Source organism: Struthio camelus, chromosome 9, assembly GCF_040807025.1.
Source record: "Struthio camelus isolate bStrCam1 chromosome 9, bStrCam1.hap1, whole genome shotgun sequence".
NCBI lineage: Eukaryota > Metazoa > Chordata > Aves > Struthioniformes > Struthionidae > Struthio > Struthio camelus.
Window position 1 is genome coordinate 5338610 of NC_090950.1, and position 20053 is coordinate 5358662.

The following is a 20053-nucleotide window of genomic DNA, read 5'->3' on the forward strand; positions in this document are numbered from 1 at the left end:
GAAGAGAACAAAAGCCAATGAGTTGCTAAGCCACATGACATTGCACAATACTGTTCATTGATGCTGCAAAAGGAAATATGCCAAAAGGAAAGAGGAAGTTGATCTCAGTGACAGCACTCAAAAAAGGTGACCTACAGAACTGGTCATCTTCCCAGTAGCTTTTCCAGGGAAAGCAGCAAAAACCAGCAGAGATAAAAGTAGCAGGCTCCTTTCGGCAAAGATAGTGGGACAGTGCAAGAAATCTTATGTCTAAGGATGACCATGGACAAGTTGAGAGGAAGATCTGCAATGCTGCCATTGCTTGTCAGCATCAGAAAAATATGCAGCTCTGACAAGCAGGACACTGGGCAATAATCAAGAAGTGGCTCCATCAGACTGGGGAAAACAAAAACAAACAACACAATATGAAAACTTGGCAATCTTGGCCTATGATAACCTTATCAAAACTGGTGCAACACAACGAGAGACATCAGGAAGGGCAACCCAGGACACTTCTGATCTGTCCTGAGACACCAAAGCATGGAGCAGCAATTGTCAAAGCCCTCAGGCCGAAGACACCCAGCAAGCAGACACATCTGTGACTTGAAAAAGAGACAAACTAGCGCTTACCAAGTGAGACTTACTCAGCCATAAGGCCAACCAACTTGGGCTGTATATACCAATACAAGCAGAGGCAAGCGTATTCAGCAGGAGAGAAGAACCAGACAGACACAAGGAAGCAGCAAAGGGGACAACACACTGTGCTCAACTCAGAAAGGCCAGCATGGAAGCACAGTTGTTCTGATGAGGCAGTAATGAGTCAGATCTGTTCAGACAAAGCACAGCCATCGCCACCACCAGCAGCACTTTTTGTAGGCTCCACAAGTCACCTGGAAAGTGGATGTGAGCTCAGCAAGGTGCATGTCATACAGCTGAATTCAGAGTAATTTTTTGTTTACTGTCTTTTGAATCATCTTCCTCTTGGTGCAGTTTCCCATTAGCCATCTGCTACTTTCAGATACTAGCAGAGACCGGAAGTATTCCGCATCTTTCAAATGGTCCCTAGTACTTCTTTGTCCACCTTGCAGGATATGGATTTCTGTGGCTGTTTCTGGGCAGGTGTATGACTGCTTGCTTTATAGACAAAACTATTTTCCTGGCTCATCCGGGAGGAGGATGACACCACCTTGAAAAAAACTAAACGTAATGGATTCCTCAGGTCTGACCGGACAATTATTTTAGATACATCTTCATCTCCTGAAGCAGAGGAAGACTGAGGAGATGGGAAAGATTATTAAACAGAGAAATTTAGCAACAGTTGTGTCTCAGGGTAGAAGTTAGGTCTCCATCTTCCTGCAGGATGGAAGTGCCCAGGGTACCAATACTGAATGTTACTAACACAGTAGTACGCCTTCACAGATATCACAGATTGTGAGGCCAGCGATGTCAGTGTCCTGACCTTGCTGCTGCAGGCTCAGGAGATGAAAGATCTGCTAATAGATCACTTCCCTATTATACAGTGTGCGCTAGCCATCACCTCCTGATACGGTTGCAATATCCAAAGAGCAATGCTTAAAACCAAGGAAAAACCAGCCTGAATCCATGAGACACACTTTCACTAACGTATGACATTACTAAAACCATACAAGCATGCTGAAAAAAGTCAGAGCAAGCTGCTTTGTTCAAACCAAAGGCTCAACAGAAATAACAACAAGTTTTGCCCTTTGTATTCCAAGATTTTCAAGATCCTGCTAACTGGAGGTCCAAGCTAAGACCCGTTAAGCACACAGATGCATACTGAAGGATTTCTTGAGCAGTTATCTGATTTTGTCAGCCATGTTCTGAGCAGTTCTGACTTAACCTTTGCTTGCCTCAGTTTCTCCATCAAGGCACTCCCCTCCACACAAGACAAAAGCAACCAGCACTCTGTGCAGAGTGAAGTGAGAGTAAACGTGTGCTAGACATCACCCACTGTAAGGCAACGTTTGTAGCTATTTTTGACTTCCTGTTTGTAACAATACCAAAATCTCCTTTTCTTAAGGCTTACCAAACAGCTGTCACTCAACATAGAGACACTTCTGCTTACAGAGCAACACTAGGCAGATCCAGGATGAGTTAGCAGTAGCTCAGATACGCTGGGTTTAGGCCACATTGTACCTCTATATGGTCCAAAGCTTTCTGCCACACTGACTGCTTCTCTTCAGCACTGTACCCAGGCATAGACAGGATGTTGTGTATGTAGTTGTATACTTCTTCCTGTACGGCATAAAGACATAAACGGTAAAGTATGTTCCACACCCACATTAACAGCATTAGGTTTTATCAAGGCGTTTCACACACGCACACGAGAAGCCTTGACTACAGCTAAGAAAAGGCAGGACGGTCTTAAGGTAGAAAACTAAAGACCAGAGTTGCTGTGCCCATTCACACCCATCACCAGCAGGGTGGACTGCACTGCTGTGAAGCAAGGTCAGAAGCACCAAATTTACTCACCTTCCTTACTGGATCACGCAGGTAACAGCCAATGATTTTGTCATAGCGAAGCTCTCGTTCATACATGAACTCACAAATCTGATAGCTAAAACGAAAAAGATATTTTCTGCATTAGGAAAAACACGCTCACTCAGCTGGCTCAGCAGAATGCAAGCACATAGGCCAGACACAACACAGGCTGGCAGGATACCTCTGACTGTGATGCCCCAATAGATCTATGCAAAATCCCAGAGGAACATTCCTCCACGTTAGCTCTTCCAGAAGCTCTCTCACATCCTCTGGACACGTTCTAGTCCTTAGCCACCATCTTTATGATGCTCCCCCAATCATTTTTTAGTTTCAACAAGGACCAGAAGATTTAACTCCGTAACTGTTGCTGCAAGACCAGCACTTAAGAGAACATACAGCATGTTTTACAAAAAGCATTCAGAAGTGTCTTATATTAAGGCTTTTAGTTTTGTAAAAATCACACAGGTTAATACAGGAGCTCCCCTCCCCAAATAAGCATCTCCTTGGGGGCTCCTACTTACATATCCCACTTAATATCAGCCGCAGGCCAACCAGCTTATGACCTCCCCCTTTTTGGGAAGTCATCCTACAGAACAGAGAGACCAGCATTTTTAAGGTGAGAGGCAAGGGACACATGACAAAAATCTTTAAAGAAATCAGGTTTCACGGGTTCACAGATCACCTTGCTTATTTCCATAACACATTCAGCTCTAAGCTAGGCCAACGTACAATACTAGCTCCAAGAAATACACTGAACATGGCTCAGCAGTGTCTTATGACACAGTAGGCTAGCTTCAATTCTTAAGAAACATCTTTAATATTTTGAACCAGGAAGATATCAGATAAAAACAGCGTGTGACTGAAGCAAAACAAGTCAAAAATCTGCTAAATAACTTCACACCGCAAGTCTTTTAGCTCTGACAGCAGTGGCTGAACTGGTGCTGCTGCCTGTCATACTCTCTCAAGCAAGGAGAAAAAAAATCCATACGGATAGTTACGTGATCAACGTGCTTGTGACTCTGGTTCTCAGGTACTTGTGATGCGTTTCTAAGTCCTACTGGGGCTGAAAAATTTGGTCGAGTAATTCCTTCTAGGACACACAGGAAAACAGGCAAGGCACGCCTCATCCTTTCGCTTCTATCCCTCTAGTCCTTTGTAGCACGATGGTAACTCACATAACATCCAAATTCAAGACTTGGATGAAGATGCCCGGGCTGACTCAGTCCAGGCATGACAGACACTTTCCAGAAAGGTAAAGCAGCTAAAGGAGATGGTGGAAATTTTCAGTTTTTTCCAGACACTGCATTTGTCTCTCCTACTCAATTCTAAAATGAGTAGCATGGGGGTGGCTCCAGACCCTAGCGTGCTTATAAATCCACCTGTTGGCCTCACCCCAACCAATCACCTCCATCTGTCAGTGGTAGAGCATTCGAAAAATACAACTGCACCTTTGAGCAAAGCCTTGGCTCTAGGATAGGAAGTGCCAAAGCTCATCAAGCTCCACAAAGTTTCACTCTAAAAGGTTCCCACAACTCTACACAAGCATCGTTAAGGTAAGAGGAGGTGTGAACACCCAGTGAGACAAAAGAGAGAGACTGGAACAGATTAAATATGAACTGATAAATGACACACACATGAACGCACAGGGAAAATAATCCCAATCACTACCGCAAAACAGGAACAGGATATCTGGGGGAAAAAAAGCTTTGGAAAAACTTTTAAAGGCAATATTTATATACTGTGCACACACACAACTTACAATTCAGCTTTTTCTGCCATTTGGATAAGGCGGTTCTCTTCAAACTGTACTATCCCTCCTGCCTGGAGCAACTCTAAAAGGACCTGCAGATATTGAAAAACAGTTAATTATATAGCACTGATACCTGGACAGCCAATGCTGTTTTAGAGCACATTGCTCCTGCTCCAAAGAACTTTGTATTAACATGGGGTTTATTTTACTTTTTTTTTTTTTTTTTTTTTTAAATCAGTTGTCCACTGTGAAGGTCATTGGTTTCCCCAGGACTTTTTCTGCCTCTGTTCTTAGCACTGTCAAACCTCTCCTACAGGCAGTGGGAGGAAGGACCCCGCTCCACTCTTGCTGCACACAGCACTGCCCAAGTTTTCCACGCTGACCACCACTCCTATGCTAGGCGACTGCTTTGGCAGACGATCTTCACTGTGCCTTTCAGCCAGCACCCATTCCTCAATGAGGCTGAACTCAGCTCTAGAGTCTGGCCATTCAACGTACCTAAAGAAATGTTCCTTTAAAGGCCGTTACCTGTTGCCTCTCCGAATGGCGAGAGTCATCATCAGGACTGCACAGAAATTCAAGGACCTGTGCAAGGATGCAGAAGTTAGCATGAGCTAGGCCTAGTTAGCATAACCGTTGCTCTAAGCCCGTGAGCTTTAACCCACTTTTTGCTGTAGCATAAGTAGACAATATATGATCAACCACCTGTCCCAAATAAGAGAATAGTTTCAGTGTGCTTAAAGGAAATAGATAGGCAAACTATGCAAACAACCTCTTCATCATCAAGAAGTGCAAAAGTGCCCAGAGGTGTCAGGAACAAGTAAATCGTGAGCACTAACAGCAAGAGCAAATCAGAACATGAGCACACAATTTGCATGGACTATTCATCAACAAGGTATTCTCTTTTGAATTCTATAACTAAGGACACCTAAGAATACTGGGGTAAACAAGAGGTCCCAAAAGATTCTGGGGAGGGACATGGCACAGTCCTGCAACAGGAGTGACCAAAGGAACCTGCCTTTGCATGGAGAAGTGCTTTAATGCTGGTGGCTCTCTCCATCCCCTGGGACCTGATCCCATTTCTCACACAATTCCAACAAGCAGGCTGAAAAAAGGGCCTTATTGTGCTTCTGTGGTCTCTCCTATACCCCTGTTCTGAAGTCACACCACAGTCCTAGCAAGACGCTTCTAGTCATATGACGCACTAATTCTTCCAGAATTGCTTGGGTTTACAGCACCAGCCACGCTTTCTGTGGCACAGCACTCTATCTAGATTTTTTTCTGTTCCTGGCAAAGAAACACTTGCCTGGTCGAAAAGCGTCCTGTTCACAAACAACGTGTTGTTGGGCTTGGCGAGCTGACGGGCAAGGAAGGTAAAGAGACAGCCAACCTGCGACGGGGTGAAGTCGGAATTCTCTACCATGACCTGAGAAGCATGAGGGAGAAAGGACAGAAATAAAACCAACACAAATTATTCATTCTGCAGTTGCCTTTGGGATAACAATCAGGATGCTGCAACAAGAAATCACTGTATGGCCATCATGCCTCCTCCTACCCGAGACACCTACGCAGTCTCTGTTGCAAGTTCATCCAGTAAGTCAAAATAAGATCCACCCTCTCTGATACTCATCTCTGGCCTGAAGACACAGACAGCAAGTATATCCTGCTCTAAAGCTGAAGAGATAGGGCTTCTCTTCTCTATACTGAAGGGAAGTGCTCTGACTTTGGGGGGTAAAGGGGCCCAAACAGCAGTGAGGAAACCTATGCTTATCTCCATCTCTGTAGTCTGTGCTGATGACTGGACATGCAACAGTGCTCCTGAGCAGAGAAATATCATCACAGGAGGAAAAAAGACAAAATGAATAACTGTGGGAGGAAAAAATAAATTTGACTTGTTGACTTCAAGCCCCAGGCACTGACCACTTCAACTGTGGTACACAGAAGAACTGATCAAACGACTAAGTAATAATTGTGGGTTTGGCAAAAAGTTTGTTTTCTCACATTCAATTAGCTGCAAGTTTATGAATAGTTTGAGAAACCTATAGCTGTGCTGATTTGACTTCAAGTTACAGAAAAGCTAAATATCTAAGAGTTACCACAAAAGAGGTTTGAAACCTGAGGAGCACTTGTCACCTGTCTGGCATGTTTAAAAAAAAAAAAAAAAAAAGGAAAAAAGAAAAAACAGAAAGAGTATGATGTCTCCCAACTTGATGGTCTTAGGCTTCTAAATAGACTAAAATAAAAAACTGCTCCCAAACACTTAGAGAACGTGAAATGCCCCTGCTTGGAGAATCCCCTGTAAGAGCAAGGGGCTTCAACCAGCGTTAGTGGAAGGTCTGCATCAGCCAGGCCACTGTAAGCATACGGCTATTTTCTAAATGCTTTTATTGCCAACGATAAGTTTCTTTTAAATAAAAAGCTCCAAGATTTTTTAATTCTTATTCAAAAAGAGAGCAGATTCAAGACCATTTCTTGAATGGTCTTGAGCCGTTCATGACCAGAATTCTCATAGCACTGAATCCTTTGCCTGCAGATGCATCTAATGCTGCAGCATTTCTCACAGTCACCATCCTTTTCCCCTCCAAGAGCAGGGCTGAGTTGGGTTGCAGGTGGACAGAACTTGCTTGCCGTGCGGCCAGCAGCACATAGTAGAGCTGCTAACCAGGTAGATACAACCTAAGCTTGCCCCAGGAACACATCCCACAGCAGCTCCAGAAGAGCGTGACGCCTCCTGCTGGCAAGCAGCTACAGACGCAACGAGCACGCAACCCAGCACAGGGTTAACTAACATCGTTACAGCAAAGTCTGACTCAACCAGACTAGCAAAGGTTCCCCCACAGTGGCATTATCTCAGCCCCCCACTGCAGCCTACTGCAGCAGCTCTGTCACCGAATTCACTCGCTGGTGCCCTTGCTCTCATCTATCAAGGATGACAGTGACAGGGGAACACTACTTATGATATGTTTATGTATAAACAGCTTCCAAGTGGAGTTACTCATTATTAATGCTGACAGCTTTAAAGAGGAAAGCGAACGGCATTTGGCAGCAAGAACTTTTAATGAGAACATTGTTAAGGAACACGGTCTCCAAATGACAAGTGATTTCTAGAGCACCAGAATGACAGCTCTGACACTCCTCTTTTCTCCCATCTACTAAAGATAGGCCTGTCGATCGGGGTATGTTACATCCCAAACACAGCATTTACAGACACAGGAGCAGGGTTTAAGCAGAAGAACGCTGGCATCCTGCCAAGCCCTATGTTCCCAGGATGGTTTTCTGCTGAGATGGAAACAAGGAGTAGAACGGATGAGAAGCAGACAAAAAAGGAACTTAACAGGGCAGAAAGGAGGAATTTGACATCAAAGTACAAAGCAGGTGAAATCACAGAAACAGAGACCTCGCTATCTCCATGCTTTACGTGCACGAAACTTTGCTTCTAAATATTCAACTGACTGCCTGGGCTGAGGTGAATCCAGGCTCCAGCACATCATCTCAGAGGTGGCATCCAGCACAGGACTGGAAACACCTCACCTAAATTACAGGCTTTACTGCACAGTGATACATATAATCACAGTCAGACACATATACGGAGGCTAATTTTTAGGCATACTCACTTTCAGAAGTATGTCCACAATTCTCTGCTGATATTCCACAGCTTGCTTGTCATTCTTAAAATCTTCAAAAGTCTGCAGGAGGCAAAACACTGACACTTTGAGAAGAATGCCCTCCAGCCCTAGCTCCAGGAATAAAAGAAAACATGAGCAAGCAGCCATATCACAAGGCTGACAACCCTTTAAAGTCCTTTCTGTGCATGTTACCTAAGCCAGGTTCCAAGACAACAATCTGCTCTTTTGTAACTACCAGAACAGTTCTTACATATCCAGGTAAAAGTAGCAGGTCCCAAACAGACAGAGGAAATTGCAGAAACTTAGAAAGAAAGAAAGGAAGATGCCTCTTTACGCAGAAAAGAGATGCAGGTATTGAAACACACTCTACAAGCATGCTATTATTTTATCTGTGCTTTTAAAGATGGACTCTGTTAACAGAGCATTCTACTGCATAATGGCACATGTTCATCAACTTATACTGATTGCCCTATATAAGGTCATAAGGTCAATTTATGACCTTTTATACGGTCATAAAGGACCGTTATGATCTCCTCTGATATCTTATAAGACACAGGTCAAAACTGTTCCTGCATCAAGCCAGTAACCACTGGTTTAGCTACAGCATGAACCTTTAAAGGCATCTTGGAGGCCACACAACCATGACACCCTGATGAAGCAACTGGTGCTGCATTTTTCTCTTGGAGGAGTTTAATGGCTTCTTACCAGAGCAAGAACATTAAGGAATTCCCGAGTGTCAAAGTGCAGCAAGGTACGAACATAAGGATACACCTCTTCATCCACAGATCCCTCGGTTGAATGCAGCCGGATGAGAAATTCGAAAACCTACAATGAACATTCAAACAAACATAGCAGATTTCCTACAGGTTTCAGATAACTGAGAGCACAAGCACATGCGAAAGCAGTATCACGACCTGCTTTGCGTTAAGTTTTAAAACATCTCAGGAGTTCATCAGCGTTCTAACATGAGTGATGTTTCTTGCGGCTTACTGGTAGTAGAAAAATCTTCCCCTCAAGGCGCTCTAACCAATTTCAGATCAATGAATGATCAATGACGGCTGGTAAGACTTGCCAGCTGGAAGATGAAGAGTTAGTCTGGCCTCAAAAGTGCTGAAGGACCCTCAGATGGATGGGAAGCAAGAAGGGTCCCACTGGAGAGATGTCTCAACAAGTCCAGGCTATTCCGACTTCACAGATATGGTCATGGAAAAAGTGATCAAACCCAAACCCAAGAGAGATCTCTAGAAAAGAGCTGGCTCTGTAAACTATGACCATGAATAATACCATCCCAGCACTGGAGACTGAAGGGTCAAAAATGTACCCTAGTCACACCTAGGGAAAAGGAGAGGGAAGGGCAAGGGCATTTCTGCTGCACATGTAGTCTTACAGTAAAAATAAACAGCTGGGAAAACCTCCCCTGGATGCCATCCTGGTGGATGAAGACAAAGGACGCGGTGCTAAACTAAACAGGGCAAGTATTGAAAATCCTTTTTCTCCTCCTGTTATCTCAGTCAGTACAAACATAGAAATCATTGCCATGGACTGGCCAAGAAAGGACCACTCACCATACAAACTGTGAACCAGTAGTCAGGGAGCTTCTTCAGATGCTCCTCGCTGCAGACCCTACCAAACGCGCTGTTGCTGGTACCTCCGAGATGTGAGATGACCCACAGTCAGCTCTCCTCAGAGAGCTATCCAGGGCACAGCTCTTCCGCTTGTCAGTAGTTCGCTTGGGAAGAGCCAGTCAAACTGCTCCAGCACTCTGAGGCACAAAATCCCCACAGCTGCTGGCTCTGCAGAGATTGATTTAAGTGCTACTCAACTCTGCAGCTCCTCCGCTGACTTTCTACCCTCTGAAAGTTGAGCAGGTCTTTCAAAATGAAAGCAACTCCCTTTACTGAGCCACTGACAGGGAAGTCCAGGCCTTCCCAGTGCAAAGAACAGGGCACTGCGCCAGCTGTCTCAGATGTGCTGTTGTCAAAGCTCACAACAGATCTGGCTTCCAGAAGACAGACTGCAGACTGGTGCAGCGAAGGTACTAGCTAGCACTTGCGAGGATGTGTTAAGACACACAGTGGGCTTCCGTGGAGAGCTGAGTGACAGGCAATATGCTCTCCGAGGACAGACCAAATATCCCACCCTCAGGAAATGCCACGTTCTCTCACTTACTCCTATTCCGAGTTAATTTTCCTCTCACCACAGCGGTGATGAAGCCAGGAGGAGTTAGCAGCTTGACTCTCAGATCCACAGCCCCCTTCGGCCTGATCCCCACCTGCCAGCCTGCAACTCGTAAAGCCAGATTGTAACCAGCGTGCTGGATTCAAGTTTCCAGACAGACAGGTGTTATTTAAACCAAACTCAAAGGCTACATTATCAGAGATCACAACAAGGAGATGCTGATGGCTCCTCTCCAGCGCTACTATTGCTGATTATACTTTCATGCTGCCTCAGACCTTGAGCTGCATGCTGTTGCTGTGCCAGTTCTAGAGTGTGTGCAGGAGACAAATGGATTAGGACTGTGGGAGAGGGCAGCAATCCAGTGCTTGACCCAGCACAGGGGAGCAAACCGGTTCGCACGCCCTATGAGGAAAGGCTTCCAAACCACCCAGAGCTACCACATACCTTTACTGCTACGAGCTTTGGATTGGCAACAAAAACCATCTGCTCCTCTGTACTGCACAGAGAAAGCATGAAAAGGAAAGCATTGTCTCTTAGAACCCGAAAACAAAAGTGAAATGCTAGAGACCAAAGGGAAAATGATTTTAGCAGCAGAACTAGCTAGAAACTCAGGAAGGAAAGTTTTTTTATGAGCACAAAGCCATGACCAGCAGCAACTGCCACTTTAAAACAGTCTAGGAGATGTCACCAAAGGGGTTAAGCCTTGCCTTAGGTGAAGCTCCTTAAATAGAAAGGAATAAACATCTTGAAGGCTGATAGAAATAAAGAATAAGGAAAAGAGGTTTATTTGGCAGTGACAAAGCTAACTGTCAGGACATGCAACCTGTGTGTCCAGTCACACTTTTGGGCATAAATTCACTGTGATTTTGGCTAGGCACTCTCTGCCTTTGAAGAAAGCATCACGATACGCTCACACCTGCGCCTCGTACAAATGTGACAATATACGTGCAATGGCACTTGCTGCCTTGACACAGCCTGCTGACCTCTTGAGCAATCCCTGCGGAAGAGGCCATGTCTTCATATCTGAAAGCTACATTCACAGGCTCAGAAGAACGTGACGAATCTGGTCAGCCAGAGATGATCCACTGGATGAGGCTGCAGAGATGCAGCTAGAATCAACCTCGCCCCTAAGGAGGAAAGTAAGATAAGCCTGCACTCTCATGCCACCAAGATCTGCCCAGGATAAGAGCAGCACTTAGAAGTCTTGAGGCAGCAACTGCTGTTTCTAAAGTGCCCTGGGAATATGACCTGGATGTTAGGTGACACAGCTCTTCCTACAGGGACCAGGCAGAAGAGCAAAAGACTGAGAGTACGTTTGTGTTTAGCTCAGGGCGCGAAAACAAGCGGGTGATCCTTGAGAGCCCATAAACAGAGTTTTCTGAAGCATCTAAGAACCTGTCCTATAAACAGGATGGCAGGCCCTGCTCAGGCACAACTCTCTAAAACTAAGGCTGGACAAGACAGGTGGGTCAAGAGAAATGTAGTGCCAGCCCAGTGCCTCCTAGCCAGAGCTTAAACAGACCGAGTAAGCAGACAGTCTTAACAGACTATGGCACAGCCTTCCTCAGGGAAGAGCCACGACAAGGCTGGAGAATATCCACAAGCCACGAGTTGCTTTGGCCTCTTTCCTCAAGAGAAGGAAGAAACCGGCATACCTTTTAAGGTCTCTCAAAGCAACACTGACCATTGGGAAAGGGAGAATGTCTTCCTAGACATCATCATCCCACTGTCGAACAGCGGGTCAGGAAAGCCTCTTCCCTTCGGTGTTGCGGGCAGGGCAAAGTAATAAGGCCATGAGGGAAGGAGCTGTCAGACAGCCTGAATCACAGACCTCAGAACTATCACAGATTCATCTCAGCTCCAAACCTTGGATACAGTCATAGACACTAGCGATAAAAGGAAAGTAAGCCATAGGCGAGACCAATTCGCCCCCTGAAAAAACAGGGGATCACATTAACTGGAACCAAATGCTAGGGTACAGAAGTTTAAGTTCAGAACTGACTACATCCTCTTTTCTTTCCAAGTACCAAAATGCATCTAATGTTAAGTGTTTTCCCAGTTCTGTGACTCCCCAGAACCTCCTTCCTGCAAGCTCTCAAGAGGAGTTCCTGAGATATGCCCAAGGAGAGATGCACTGCAGCGTGTTAAATCTGTTAAGCAGCGGTGGCAAACAATTTCTCAAATATCCTTGTGTGGAGTCAGACGGGTAGCCATCGTTGAGACCGGTAGCTAGTCAACCCCACGGGCCAAGGGTACAACGATGCAGTTAGGAGCACTTGATTAAAATGTGTTCTTCACCATAGTGGAATACTTGCAGTTTCCACAAGGCTGGAAAACTATCTTCAGGAAACACAAGGTCTGGACGAGCAGAGGCGAGCACAAATGCACACTACTATAATTATGACCAAGAAATCAAAAGCCTCAGAGAAACCTGCAACCAAGACCTACACTGCAGAGACATTTCTACCTACTGAACACTACCTAACACCGTCTGCAGTCAGGGCATACTCCACCTCATCCACCCATATACTAAGTATCTGTGGATATGACAGAAGCTAAAGGGTGATCCAGTTTTAAGTGACAGGGCAGAAATGCTCACCCTGCACATGAGAACTATAGCTAAAGGACAGACACATGGCTGTCTTGAATAACTGAGGCTGGATAAACCTCAGTGGTGAAAACATGGTAACAGCACACTAGGATAAGAGCTGACAGAAATGTATCTAACAGGATCTTCATCAGGGAAAATGACCACACTGAAAATGTAATGCTCAGCTGTGCAGCAGAGAGGTCTGGGGAGATAAACGTAGTATCTGACAGTATATAGTATCTGTCCGACACAAACTGATGCTTTAGTAACAGCGAAACAGTAGAAGGAATATTCAAGTGCCACGTTCTTAGACGTTATTTCAGATTCTACTCCGATCAACCTTGCGTTACATTTGAGAATACAGAAAATGTGTATTTGACACGTTTTATGTAATCAAGTTTAGAAAGAAGAGGCAGCAACACATCTCTAGCAACTCTGTCATAAAGAATAAGTTGCCAAAAATAAAAAATAAAAAAAAAAATCAAAATCTGTGCCTTTAAGAACTGCATGCTCCCACCCCACAACTTACAAATGAAGGACATCCATGATTTCATTTTTTAAGCATTTCTTTAGTATTTGCAGTGGCATATATTCATATTGCAAGGATACAGCTATCAGATCGTTAATAGTTTTCTACAAGAAATCCATGAAATGAATACAGGGTTTCTTGCAAAAGCCTCAGATGGGAAAGGGTCCTTCCAAAAGGCTGCTCACCTGATTTTTAACCAAAGGTACCAGATCTTCAGGAATATCACCCAACGGATACGCACGGCCTGCCAAGCAGCAGCTGTGGAAAAGCAGGGGAGAGGCATTTTTTAAATACAGTCTGACATTAAATGGATTGAGGCAAATATTTTATTTTCTGAGCTAGTTTTCAGGATGCTTTTAAAACAGGTCCAATCAATTTATTTCGTAAATAGCAAATCACTTGAGAGTAGGTAAGCAAACACTGCCGACAGCAATGCTGTTAATACACGATAAGACAATGCACTGCATGAATTTGCATGCAAAGTATGCCAGTTCTGCAGCAGAAATGCAACAGGGGAAACTCAGGATTTCTCACAAACATGCATTTTAGGAATCAGGAGTAACGCAGATTCTAACGTCCGCAATCTTGAATAGATTCCAGAAAGAGGAATTTGCTAAATAATCACATTAAATAAAATATTTTATTTTCTGAGCTAGTTTTCAGGATGCAATCTAAGTATGACCTCCTGCAAATGAGAGGCGATACAGTAAGCAACAACTGAGTACAGCTATCCCAAAAGGCATTACAGAAAGGATTAAAATACAGCTTTTCACACTACTGAGTCCTTGGCCAAGGCGCACTGTGTTGCGGATTAGGATGGAGAAGGAACTCTAATCAAATTCTAAAGACAAAAACGTGGTCTTGGGGAATCAGCTGCAACCCGAGCTATGAATATCCAAGTTTATCCTGCCTATCCACTCACACGATGTATAACAACAAGCCATTGTAACATTAAGTCAGTTGTACAAAGCAGTCATTGCTGTTTTACATACTCTTAGACCTTAAAATATGCTGTAAGTTTTTGCAACTCTAATGAAATAAAATCTGATGCCACCATTAGGAAGCACCACACATACCCTTGCTGAAGTACCTTACCTTATATATACAAGCAGCTTGTTGCCCATTACCACCTGCTCATCTACAAAACAAAAATCCTTTATCAGATTTTCTTCACAATATCTCATTTGACGTGTGTGTGTGCAGTTGCACACAAAGTAGTAATAAAGCACTTTTCTGTTCTCCAAGATCCTTATATTTGGGGCATATATTTCCCTTTCACCTCCCTTTGTTGGAAGGGACCAGGAATGTTTGAAACATCAAATATCAAAATTAGAAATCCCTAAAAAGAAAGAATTCTGTACCTGTGAGAGATTTCCCAGCATTCAGTGGAGGAGCAATGGCTTTGAACAGTTTCTGTAACAATAAAGAGAGTAAAGTTGCTGTCTCTGCTTGTGAACACCTTTCAGCACTATGCCAAGAAGAGGCAGTACTGCACACACTAGCCAAGGGAACTCCTGAACTCCTTTCTGCTTGTCACCTCTATAGTGCAGGGCTCAAGCAGTTGTAAAAACTCAAAGCAAAGATTCTGTTCGGTTTTAAAACAGAGATCACTGGAGCGTATTCCCCACAGAAACTCTGCTTTCTCACCATATCTTAAAACTAGTAGGAGCAGAGTACATCCAGATGTGGCAAAAGATACTTTCCCCAGCTGATGTTACGGCATACAAGAAAACAGCTTTAGTCCATCCAGATCTAACCCCAGGCGAGGGCCATGCTTACTGAAGCAACAGTTAGTGCACAACTGACCAGCCCCATTTCCTATTCCTGCGTCTTCTGCCATCGGATTTTGCAAACCTTCACGCTGTCCTACCTACTAGCAGGCTCACCAGCAAGCCTCTGGTTCAGGAACCTAGAGTGAAGACTACTTTGACTTTTGAGCTCCAGAAAGCAGAAAACAAAATGATCTGTGCTTATATAGTTAGGTTTCCAGAAGTCCTTCCTAAAATCACTGACACCTAAAAAGTCTCCTTTCTGAGATAATCAACCTAGATTATAACTTGTATAAATTGGACAATATAAGATTCACATTCAAAAGGATACAGCTCTCAATTTTAGAATGGCGATGTAAACGCAAGCAGTTCCTCCACAGTGAAATGTTTTTGCATTACAGCTTTAGGCTTCAAAAGAATTTGAGGTATCAAGCACATCTTCAGGCTTAGCAGCAGCAACGACCGAACCTTCAGTCACAACACTCTATGGAGCCCTATGCTCACACTGTTGATACATCTTGCCCAAGTGCTACGAATAAGGCCTGCCTCAACATGGGAACAGCTTCTCTCCCTTTCTTCCCAAGTCCTCTACACAGCTAAGTTCATTCTTTCTTTCCACTGTTCTCCAATATGTATTAATACAGTACTGTGCCAGCAGACGAAGGACCTCATGAAAGGAAAAAAGCATGAGATGCTCACAGAATATCTCACTCCTACACCGGCGTTAAGCTCACTGTGCAAAAAGCTGATACCTTCTCAGCACCCCATCTGGTATAGGCTAGACCAGCCATCAGCAACAGGCTTTTAGCAGACAGTTTTACAATGCAGTTTCCTTAATCTATCAAATGTTATTCTCTTCTGCTGCTTTTATTTTACATTTTCTATTAAAAGGACTTTAAATTTCCTGCCCTAACTTTGCAGAGCATTGCTACTTAAACTTCCCTTTGACAATTTGGCTGATGTTCTAAAGAGTACAGCAATTATAAATCACTTTTCTCCTCTACTGCAGCTAGTCAAATAAACTGCATATATCATACGTTATTTCCCCCTCAGAATCAAAAGAACAAACAGCATATAAACATCGAATGAGAAGATAATGTGTCATTTTCAAATGCTGATTCTCAGAAAGGCTGTCTGCCGAACATGCAAACAGTATCTCAGTGCACTTCAGTGACAGCATTCATACTGTTCAAGTTCTGCAGAAAGTGTGGCAATACCTACCAAAGGAAAGGGTTAAGAGCAACTTGGTACCATGACACACCACGAGCATCTTTCCTACCTCCATGGGACTAATGAAGTCATTCATCCCACTGTTGTACACATAAATCATGGCATCGTAGAGATGGTTTTCCCAGCACAGAAGAACTACCTGCACAGAAACAGCACAATGTAGATACACAGCTCTTCTCAGCCCACTATTTTTTTTTTGTTCCTCCTCCTTTTCTCAAATACAATCTCTGTTCTTGCACTTGCATCATCCGACAGGATAACTTAAAGTAGACTAAGAATTTCCATTAGCAGAACTACATGCCCTACAAGGACCCCAAATCCCCAAAGGGAGCATCTAGTTTATTGCTCACGGACCACACATGAAATCTAAATGTCTAGATTCTAGCCTTCCTAACCTGCATAAAGTTACAAAATAAAAATACAGCTCTTCAAAACCCTTGACTGCACTAGCTTGTCTTTTGTCTGGGCTAGTGAATCATTCTGTCAAGTTTGCAAGCAGCTCCCTCCTTGGGATGGGAAGCCAAGCTGAGGGATAAAAACTGGCTAAGGAAAACAGGACTACCTAGGGGGAAACATATACTTGCTCCACTAATTTTGCTATGCAAGAGCAAGCACCTGGGCAGAGCAGGCTGGCAGGCACTGAATTGGTAAACTCAACTCTAATTTTTTGTGTCCCTGCAGTCTTTAATGCTAGGTAAGGTACTGAAAACAGGAAAGACTTTAGCCTAACCAACCCTGACTGCCTGGTATTTTCCAACATATCCAGCTGTTGATACACAATTTATTCTGGGACACAAACTGGGGGACTGACACATGTTTAGAGGAGTACGCGCCTAACAAGTTGGACCCAGCCACTCTGATCAACGCCTATATTTGGGGAATTTGATTCCAGAGAGGCAGGGCTAAGTTCTGTTACAAATTAGTGACCAAAAGGCAGCAATGGTTTGGGCTACATAAGTTTTGTCCATTGAAAGGTGGCCCTTTATTTTCCACATGCTATGCTGTGCTTAAAAGCACAAGAAGCTTGCCTCAATGACTAGGGGATGTTGCCACTTATTCAGAGGAGCTCAATGCTGTTGTTAGCAGCTCACCTGCTGTATGTCTAAGCTGGTGATATCCATATGCACAATGCAGGCTTCCATATTTTCCAATCTGTTCTTGTCTTGGAAGTGAAGGAGCAAGTCTTTCATCACTTGAGCTGTGATTCCCATCAACTTATCACTTAAGATGTATGGCTCCAAGCACTCCAGAAAGATGCCTTTAGCCACAGAATTCTCACTCATCTTATCATATATCTGGCTAAATAATAGATCCCTGGGAAGGAAAGAAGTTTTAGTTATCAAATAATCTTACTCACATTGAAATCTTACTTATCTACTTTCTAAGGGCTTCAAATTAAACTTCATTTTCTCAGCAGCCAAATGCCCTGTTCAGCTCGTACGCTGATGCAGGTTACAGGCAGCTTCACAGGGTTTGTTGCAGTAAAAAAAATTGCTGTTAGAGGAGAAACAATGAGGACGAAATCTGTCAAAACACCTTCTCTGTTCAGGGGACAGCAGGGGGAAAGGGTTTGAATTAAACTTTTATTCCTCAATACATTAGTGAAAATTTCTTAGAGTACCAAGTACCCTGACTTCAGTATCATTTTTTAAGCCTTCCTCTAACCTAACTGCCTGTGATATTAAAGGAGATAGCACTCAGGACTACATGGGTTAGTGGTCTGCCTTGGGGGACAGGCTTGCAAACTCAGACTTACGTGCGCTGGAGTAAGAGACAGTAGTCAACTATGACAGGCACCATGTCCTGCGGAAGAACCATAAAAGAGCTTTAGGAACTGGCAAAGATCCTGCCAAACAGCACATCCTCCACAGCACAAAATGAAGCGTGGCCAATGCAGCGCAGAATCAGCGAGTTACTCGAGTCAGCTGGTAGTTGGCACAGTTACAGCTTTTCCACAAACCAGAGTTCACTGGGAAAGGGGAGCAAAGCCACTTACAGACTTGTCACTTCCACACCCAGCACATAAGCCTCTCCCCACTCCACCATATGAATTCTGATCAAGACCAAGTGGTACAGTTACAGGTCAAAGCTGTGTCCTACTGGACAGCCCAAGCATCACAAATCTGAGTGGAAGAACCACAAGCAAACATAAGCTTTTCAGCAAAGAAAAAGTGATAACAGGAGCTCATCCACGATCTCTGGGCCATTCTGTTCAAATTCAGGACTTCTTAGGATCTCTCTTAGAGGTAGGGCCAGAGACAGAAATGTGTGTTTTACCACGTCCAGCAGCACAAGCAGGTAAGGGGAAGAAGTCTCCCAGCTCTGTGCAAATGCTTTGGGGCACTCCATTTTCTTTACTCCTTAGAAAGACTTTCCCCCTTTTTCACCTACAGCTAACAAAGCAACACTTTCCCAGGCCTGGGACAAAAAGACCAAAAGAATTTTGACCCCTAGGGCTGTTGCAGCACTCAACAGTCCAGATAAAGCAACGGTATGTGAGGAAAAACTACACTTAGTCTCATGCAATTGTGTGAGCAAACTAGATCTATCAAGGGCTCTGAAACTTTTAGTTTTAGTAAAGATCTATTTCACAGCATCGTAATGTCTAAAGAAACACGTTGGATGCAAAGACAAAAGACAGCCTACTCTAATTTTCTTTCCACCAGATTTAAGCTTTCAAAAGGTTCTTGTAGTCAATGGTAATTTAAGCCTCCAAGGCTCTGTCGCCACCATCCTGAAGAGCACGCAGTCACCGCTGGCTACATTACACTTCATTTGTCTAGCTCGAACAGGGTGAAGGGATCATTATGTCACTGCTCAGAGGTTTCTGACCAGCACGCAGAAGTTAAGAGCTCTGAAGACAAACTTGAACAAAGGCTTCCAAAAGCAGTGACAGCTCACGATATGCAAACAGGCACACTGTGAGGTATGTCACCACTCCTGCAAATCCTAGGGGCACAGATCTCAGATCCAGCATGCAGTGCGAGTTAAACAAGGTACATTAGGGAAACTGAATATGGCTTTCAGAAAGGGAAATACTATTTCACATCTACTATAGGCCTGTGAAGCAGTGAGGTCTATGGACAAGGGAAAGCTAGTCAACAGATAACTCAGTTTCCAAAATGCACATGACAAGGAACACCCATGCCCAAACATAGACACACACAAAAAACAGAAGAAAGAAAGAAGGCTCCTAAAAAGTTAGGCAGCCACAAAGGCAGGCAGATACTGGAGTAAGTCATCTTTGGTCTGAATGAGTATGCTGGTTCATATCAGAAGATCTCTAGTCCCACTTCTGCAGAGAACAGAGGGGATACAGGTTCTGCTCTGCCACCTAGGAGCAACTACATCCTTATTTTAACAACGCACACAAGGTAGGCGAGAGTTCAGTAGCCCTGCAGCACAAGCTTCCAAAAATACACAAGTAACTTGCACAGCAACGCAAACGTTTGGTTCAAAACTTCAAAAGATCTGTACATCAGAGTCCTCTGAAGCACCATACCTGAAAATGTTGCTCCATAACCTGGATTTTCCCTTGGTCAGGGCATTTCTTCAAAGTCCGATCAGCATAATGGAGAAGGATTTCAACCATCTGAATTGCAATAAACAAGAAAATGCACTCACATGCTACACTGCAGGCTCTACTAGCACATTTTGTAGGCTGACTTGGGTGGTTGGCAGCACTGCAAACTCTGTTGTCTCAGTTTGGATATGAACTACCAAGGGCAGGAGGAAGAAGAGGCGGGAAGAGGGTACCAAGAGCACTCAGAACAGAGCTGCCAAGAGATAAATGCATGACACGGCACAGAGGTGATTAAGATTAATCACCACACACAATATTGCAGGCCTACGCTAACTTTAACCGACTGAGACGTTGGGCAGCCAATTTGACAGCAAATT

The 20053-nt window shown here is 44.0% G+C and overlaps 1 protein-coding gene across 3 annotated transcripts in view; it reads right to left on the bottom strand.

Annotated features, from left to right (window-relative positions):
- The window catches only part of VPS8 (VPS8 subunit of CORVET complex), an 86060-nt gene that overhangs the window by 36981 nt on the left and 29026 nt on the right, over nt 1-20053 (bottom strand). For all 3 annotated transcript variants that reach the window (XM_068955027.1, XM_068955026.1, XM_068955028.1), the window contains exons 19-32: nt 19656-19745; nt 17910-17956; nt 17245-17467; nt 16203-16292; nt 14516-14567; nt 14250-14292; nt 13340-13412; nt 8563-8682; nt 7846-7917; nt 5538-5657; nt 4760-4816; nt 4241-4323; nt 2473-2557; nt 2137-2235 (exon numbers count right to left, since the gene is read on the bottom strand). In XM_068955027.1, coding sequence (XP_068811128.1) covers nt 2137-2235; nt 2473-2557; nt 4241-4323; nt 4760-4816; nt 5538-5657; nt 7846-7917; nt 8563-8682; nt 13340-13412; nt 14250-14292; nt 14516-14567; nt 16203-16292; nt 17245-17467; nt 17910-17956; nt 19656-19745 — 1254 coding nt within the window. The remainder of the gene's footprint in view (nt 1-2136; nt 2236-2472; nt 2558-4240; nt 4324-4759; nt 4817-5537; nt 5658-7845; nt 7918-8562; nt 8683-13339; nt 13413-14249; nt 14293-14515; nt 14568-16202; nt 16293-17244; nt 17468-17909; nt 17957-19655; nt 19746-20053) is intronic.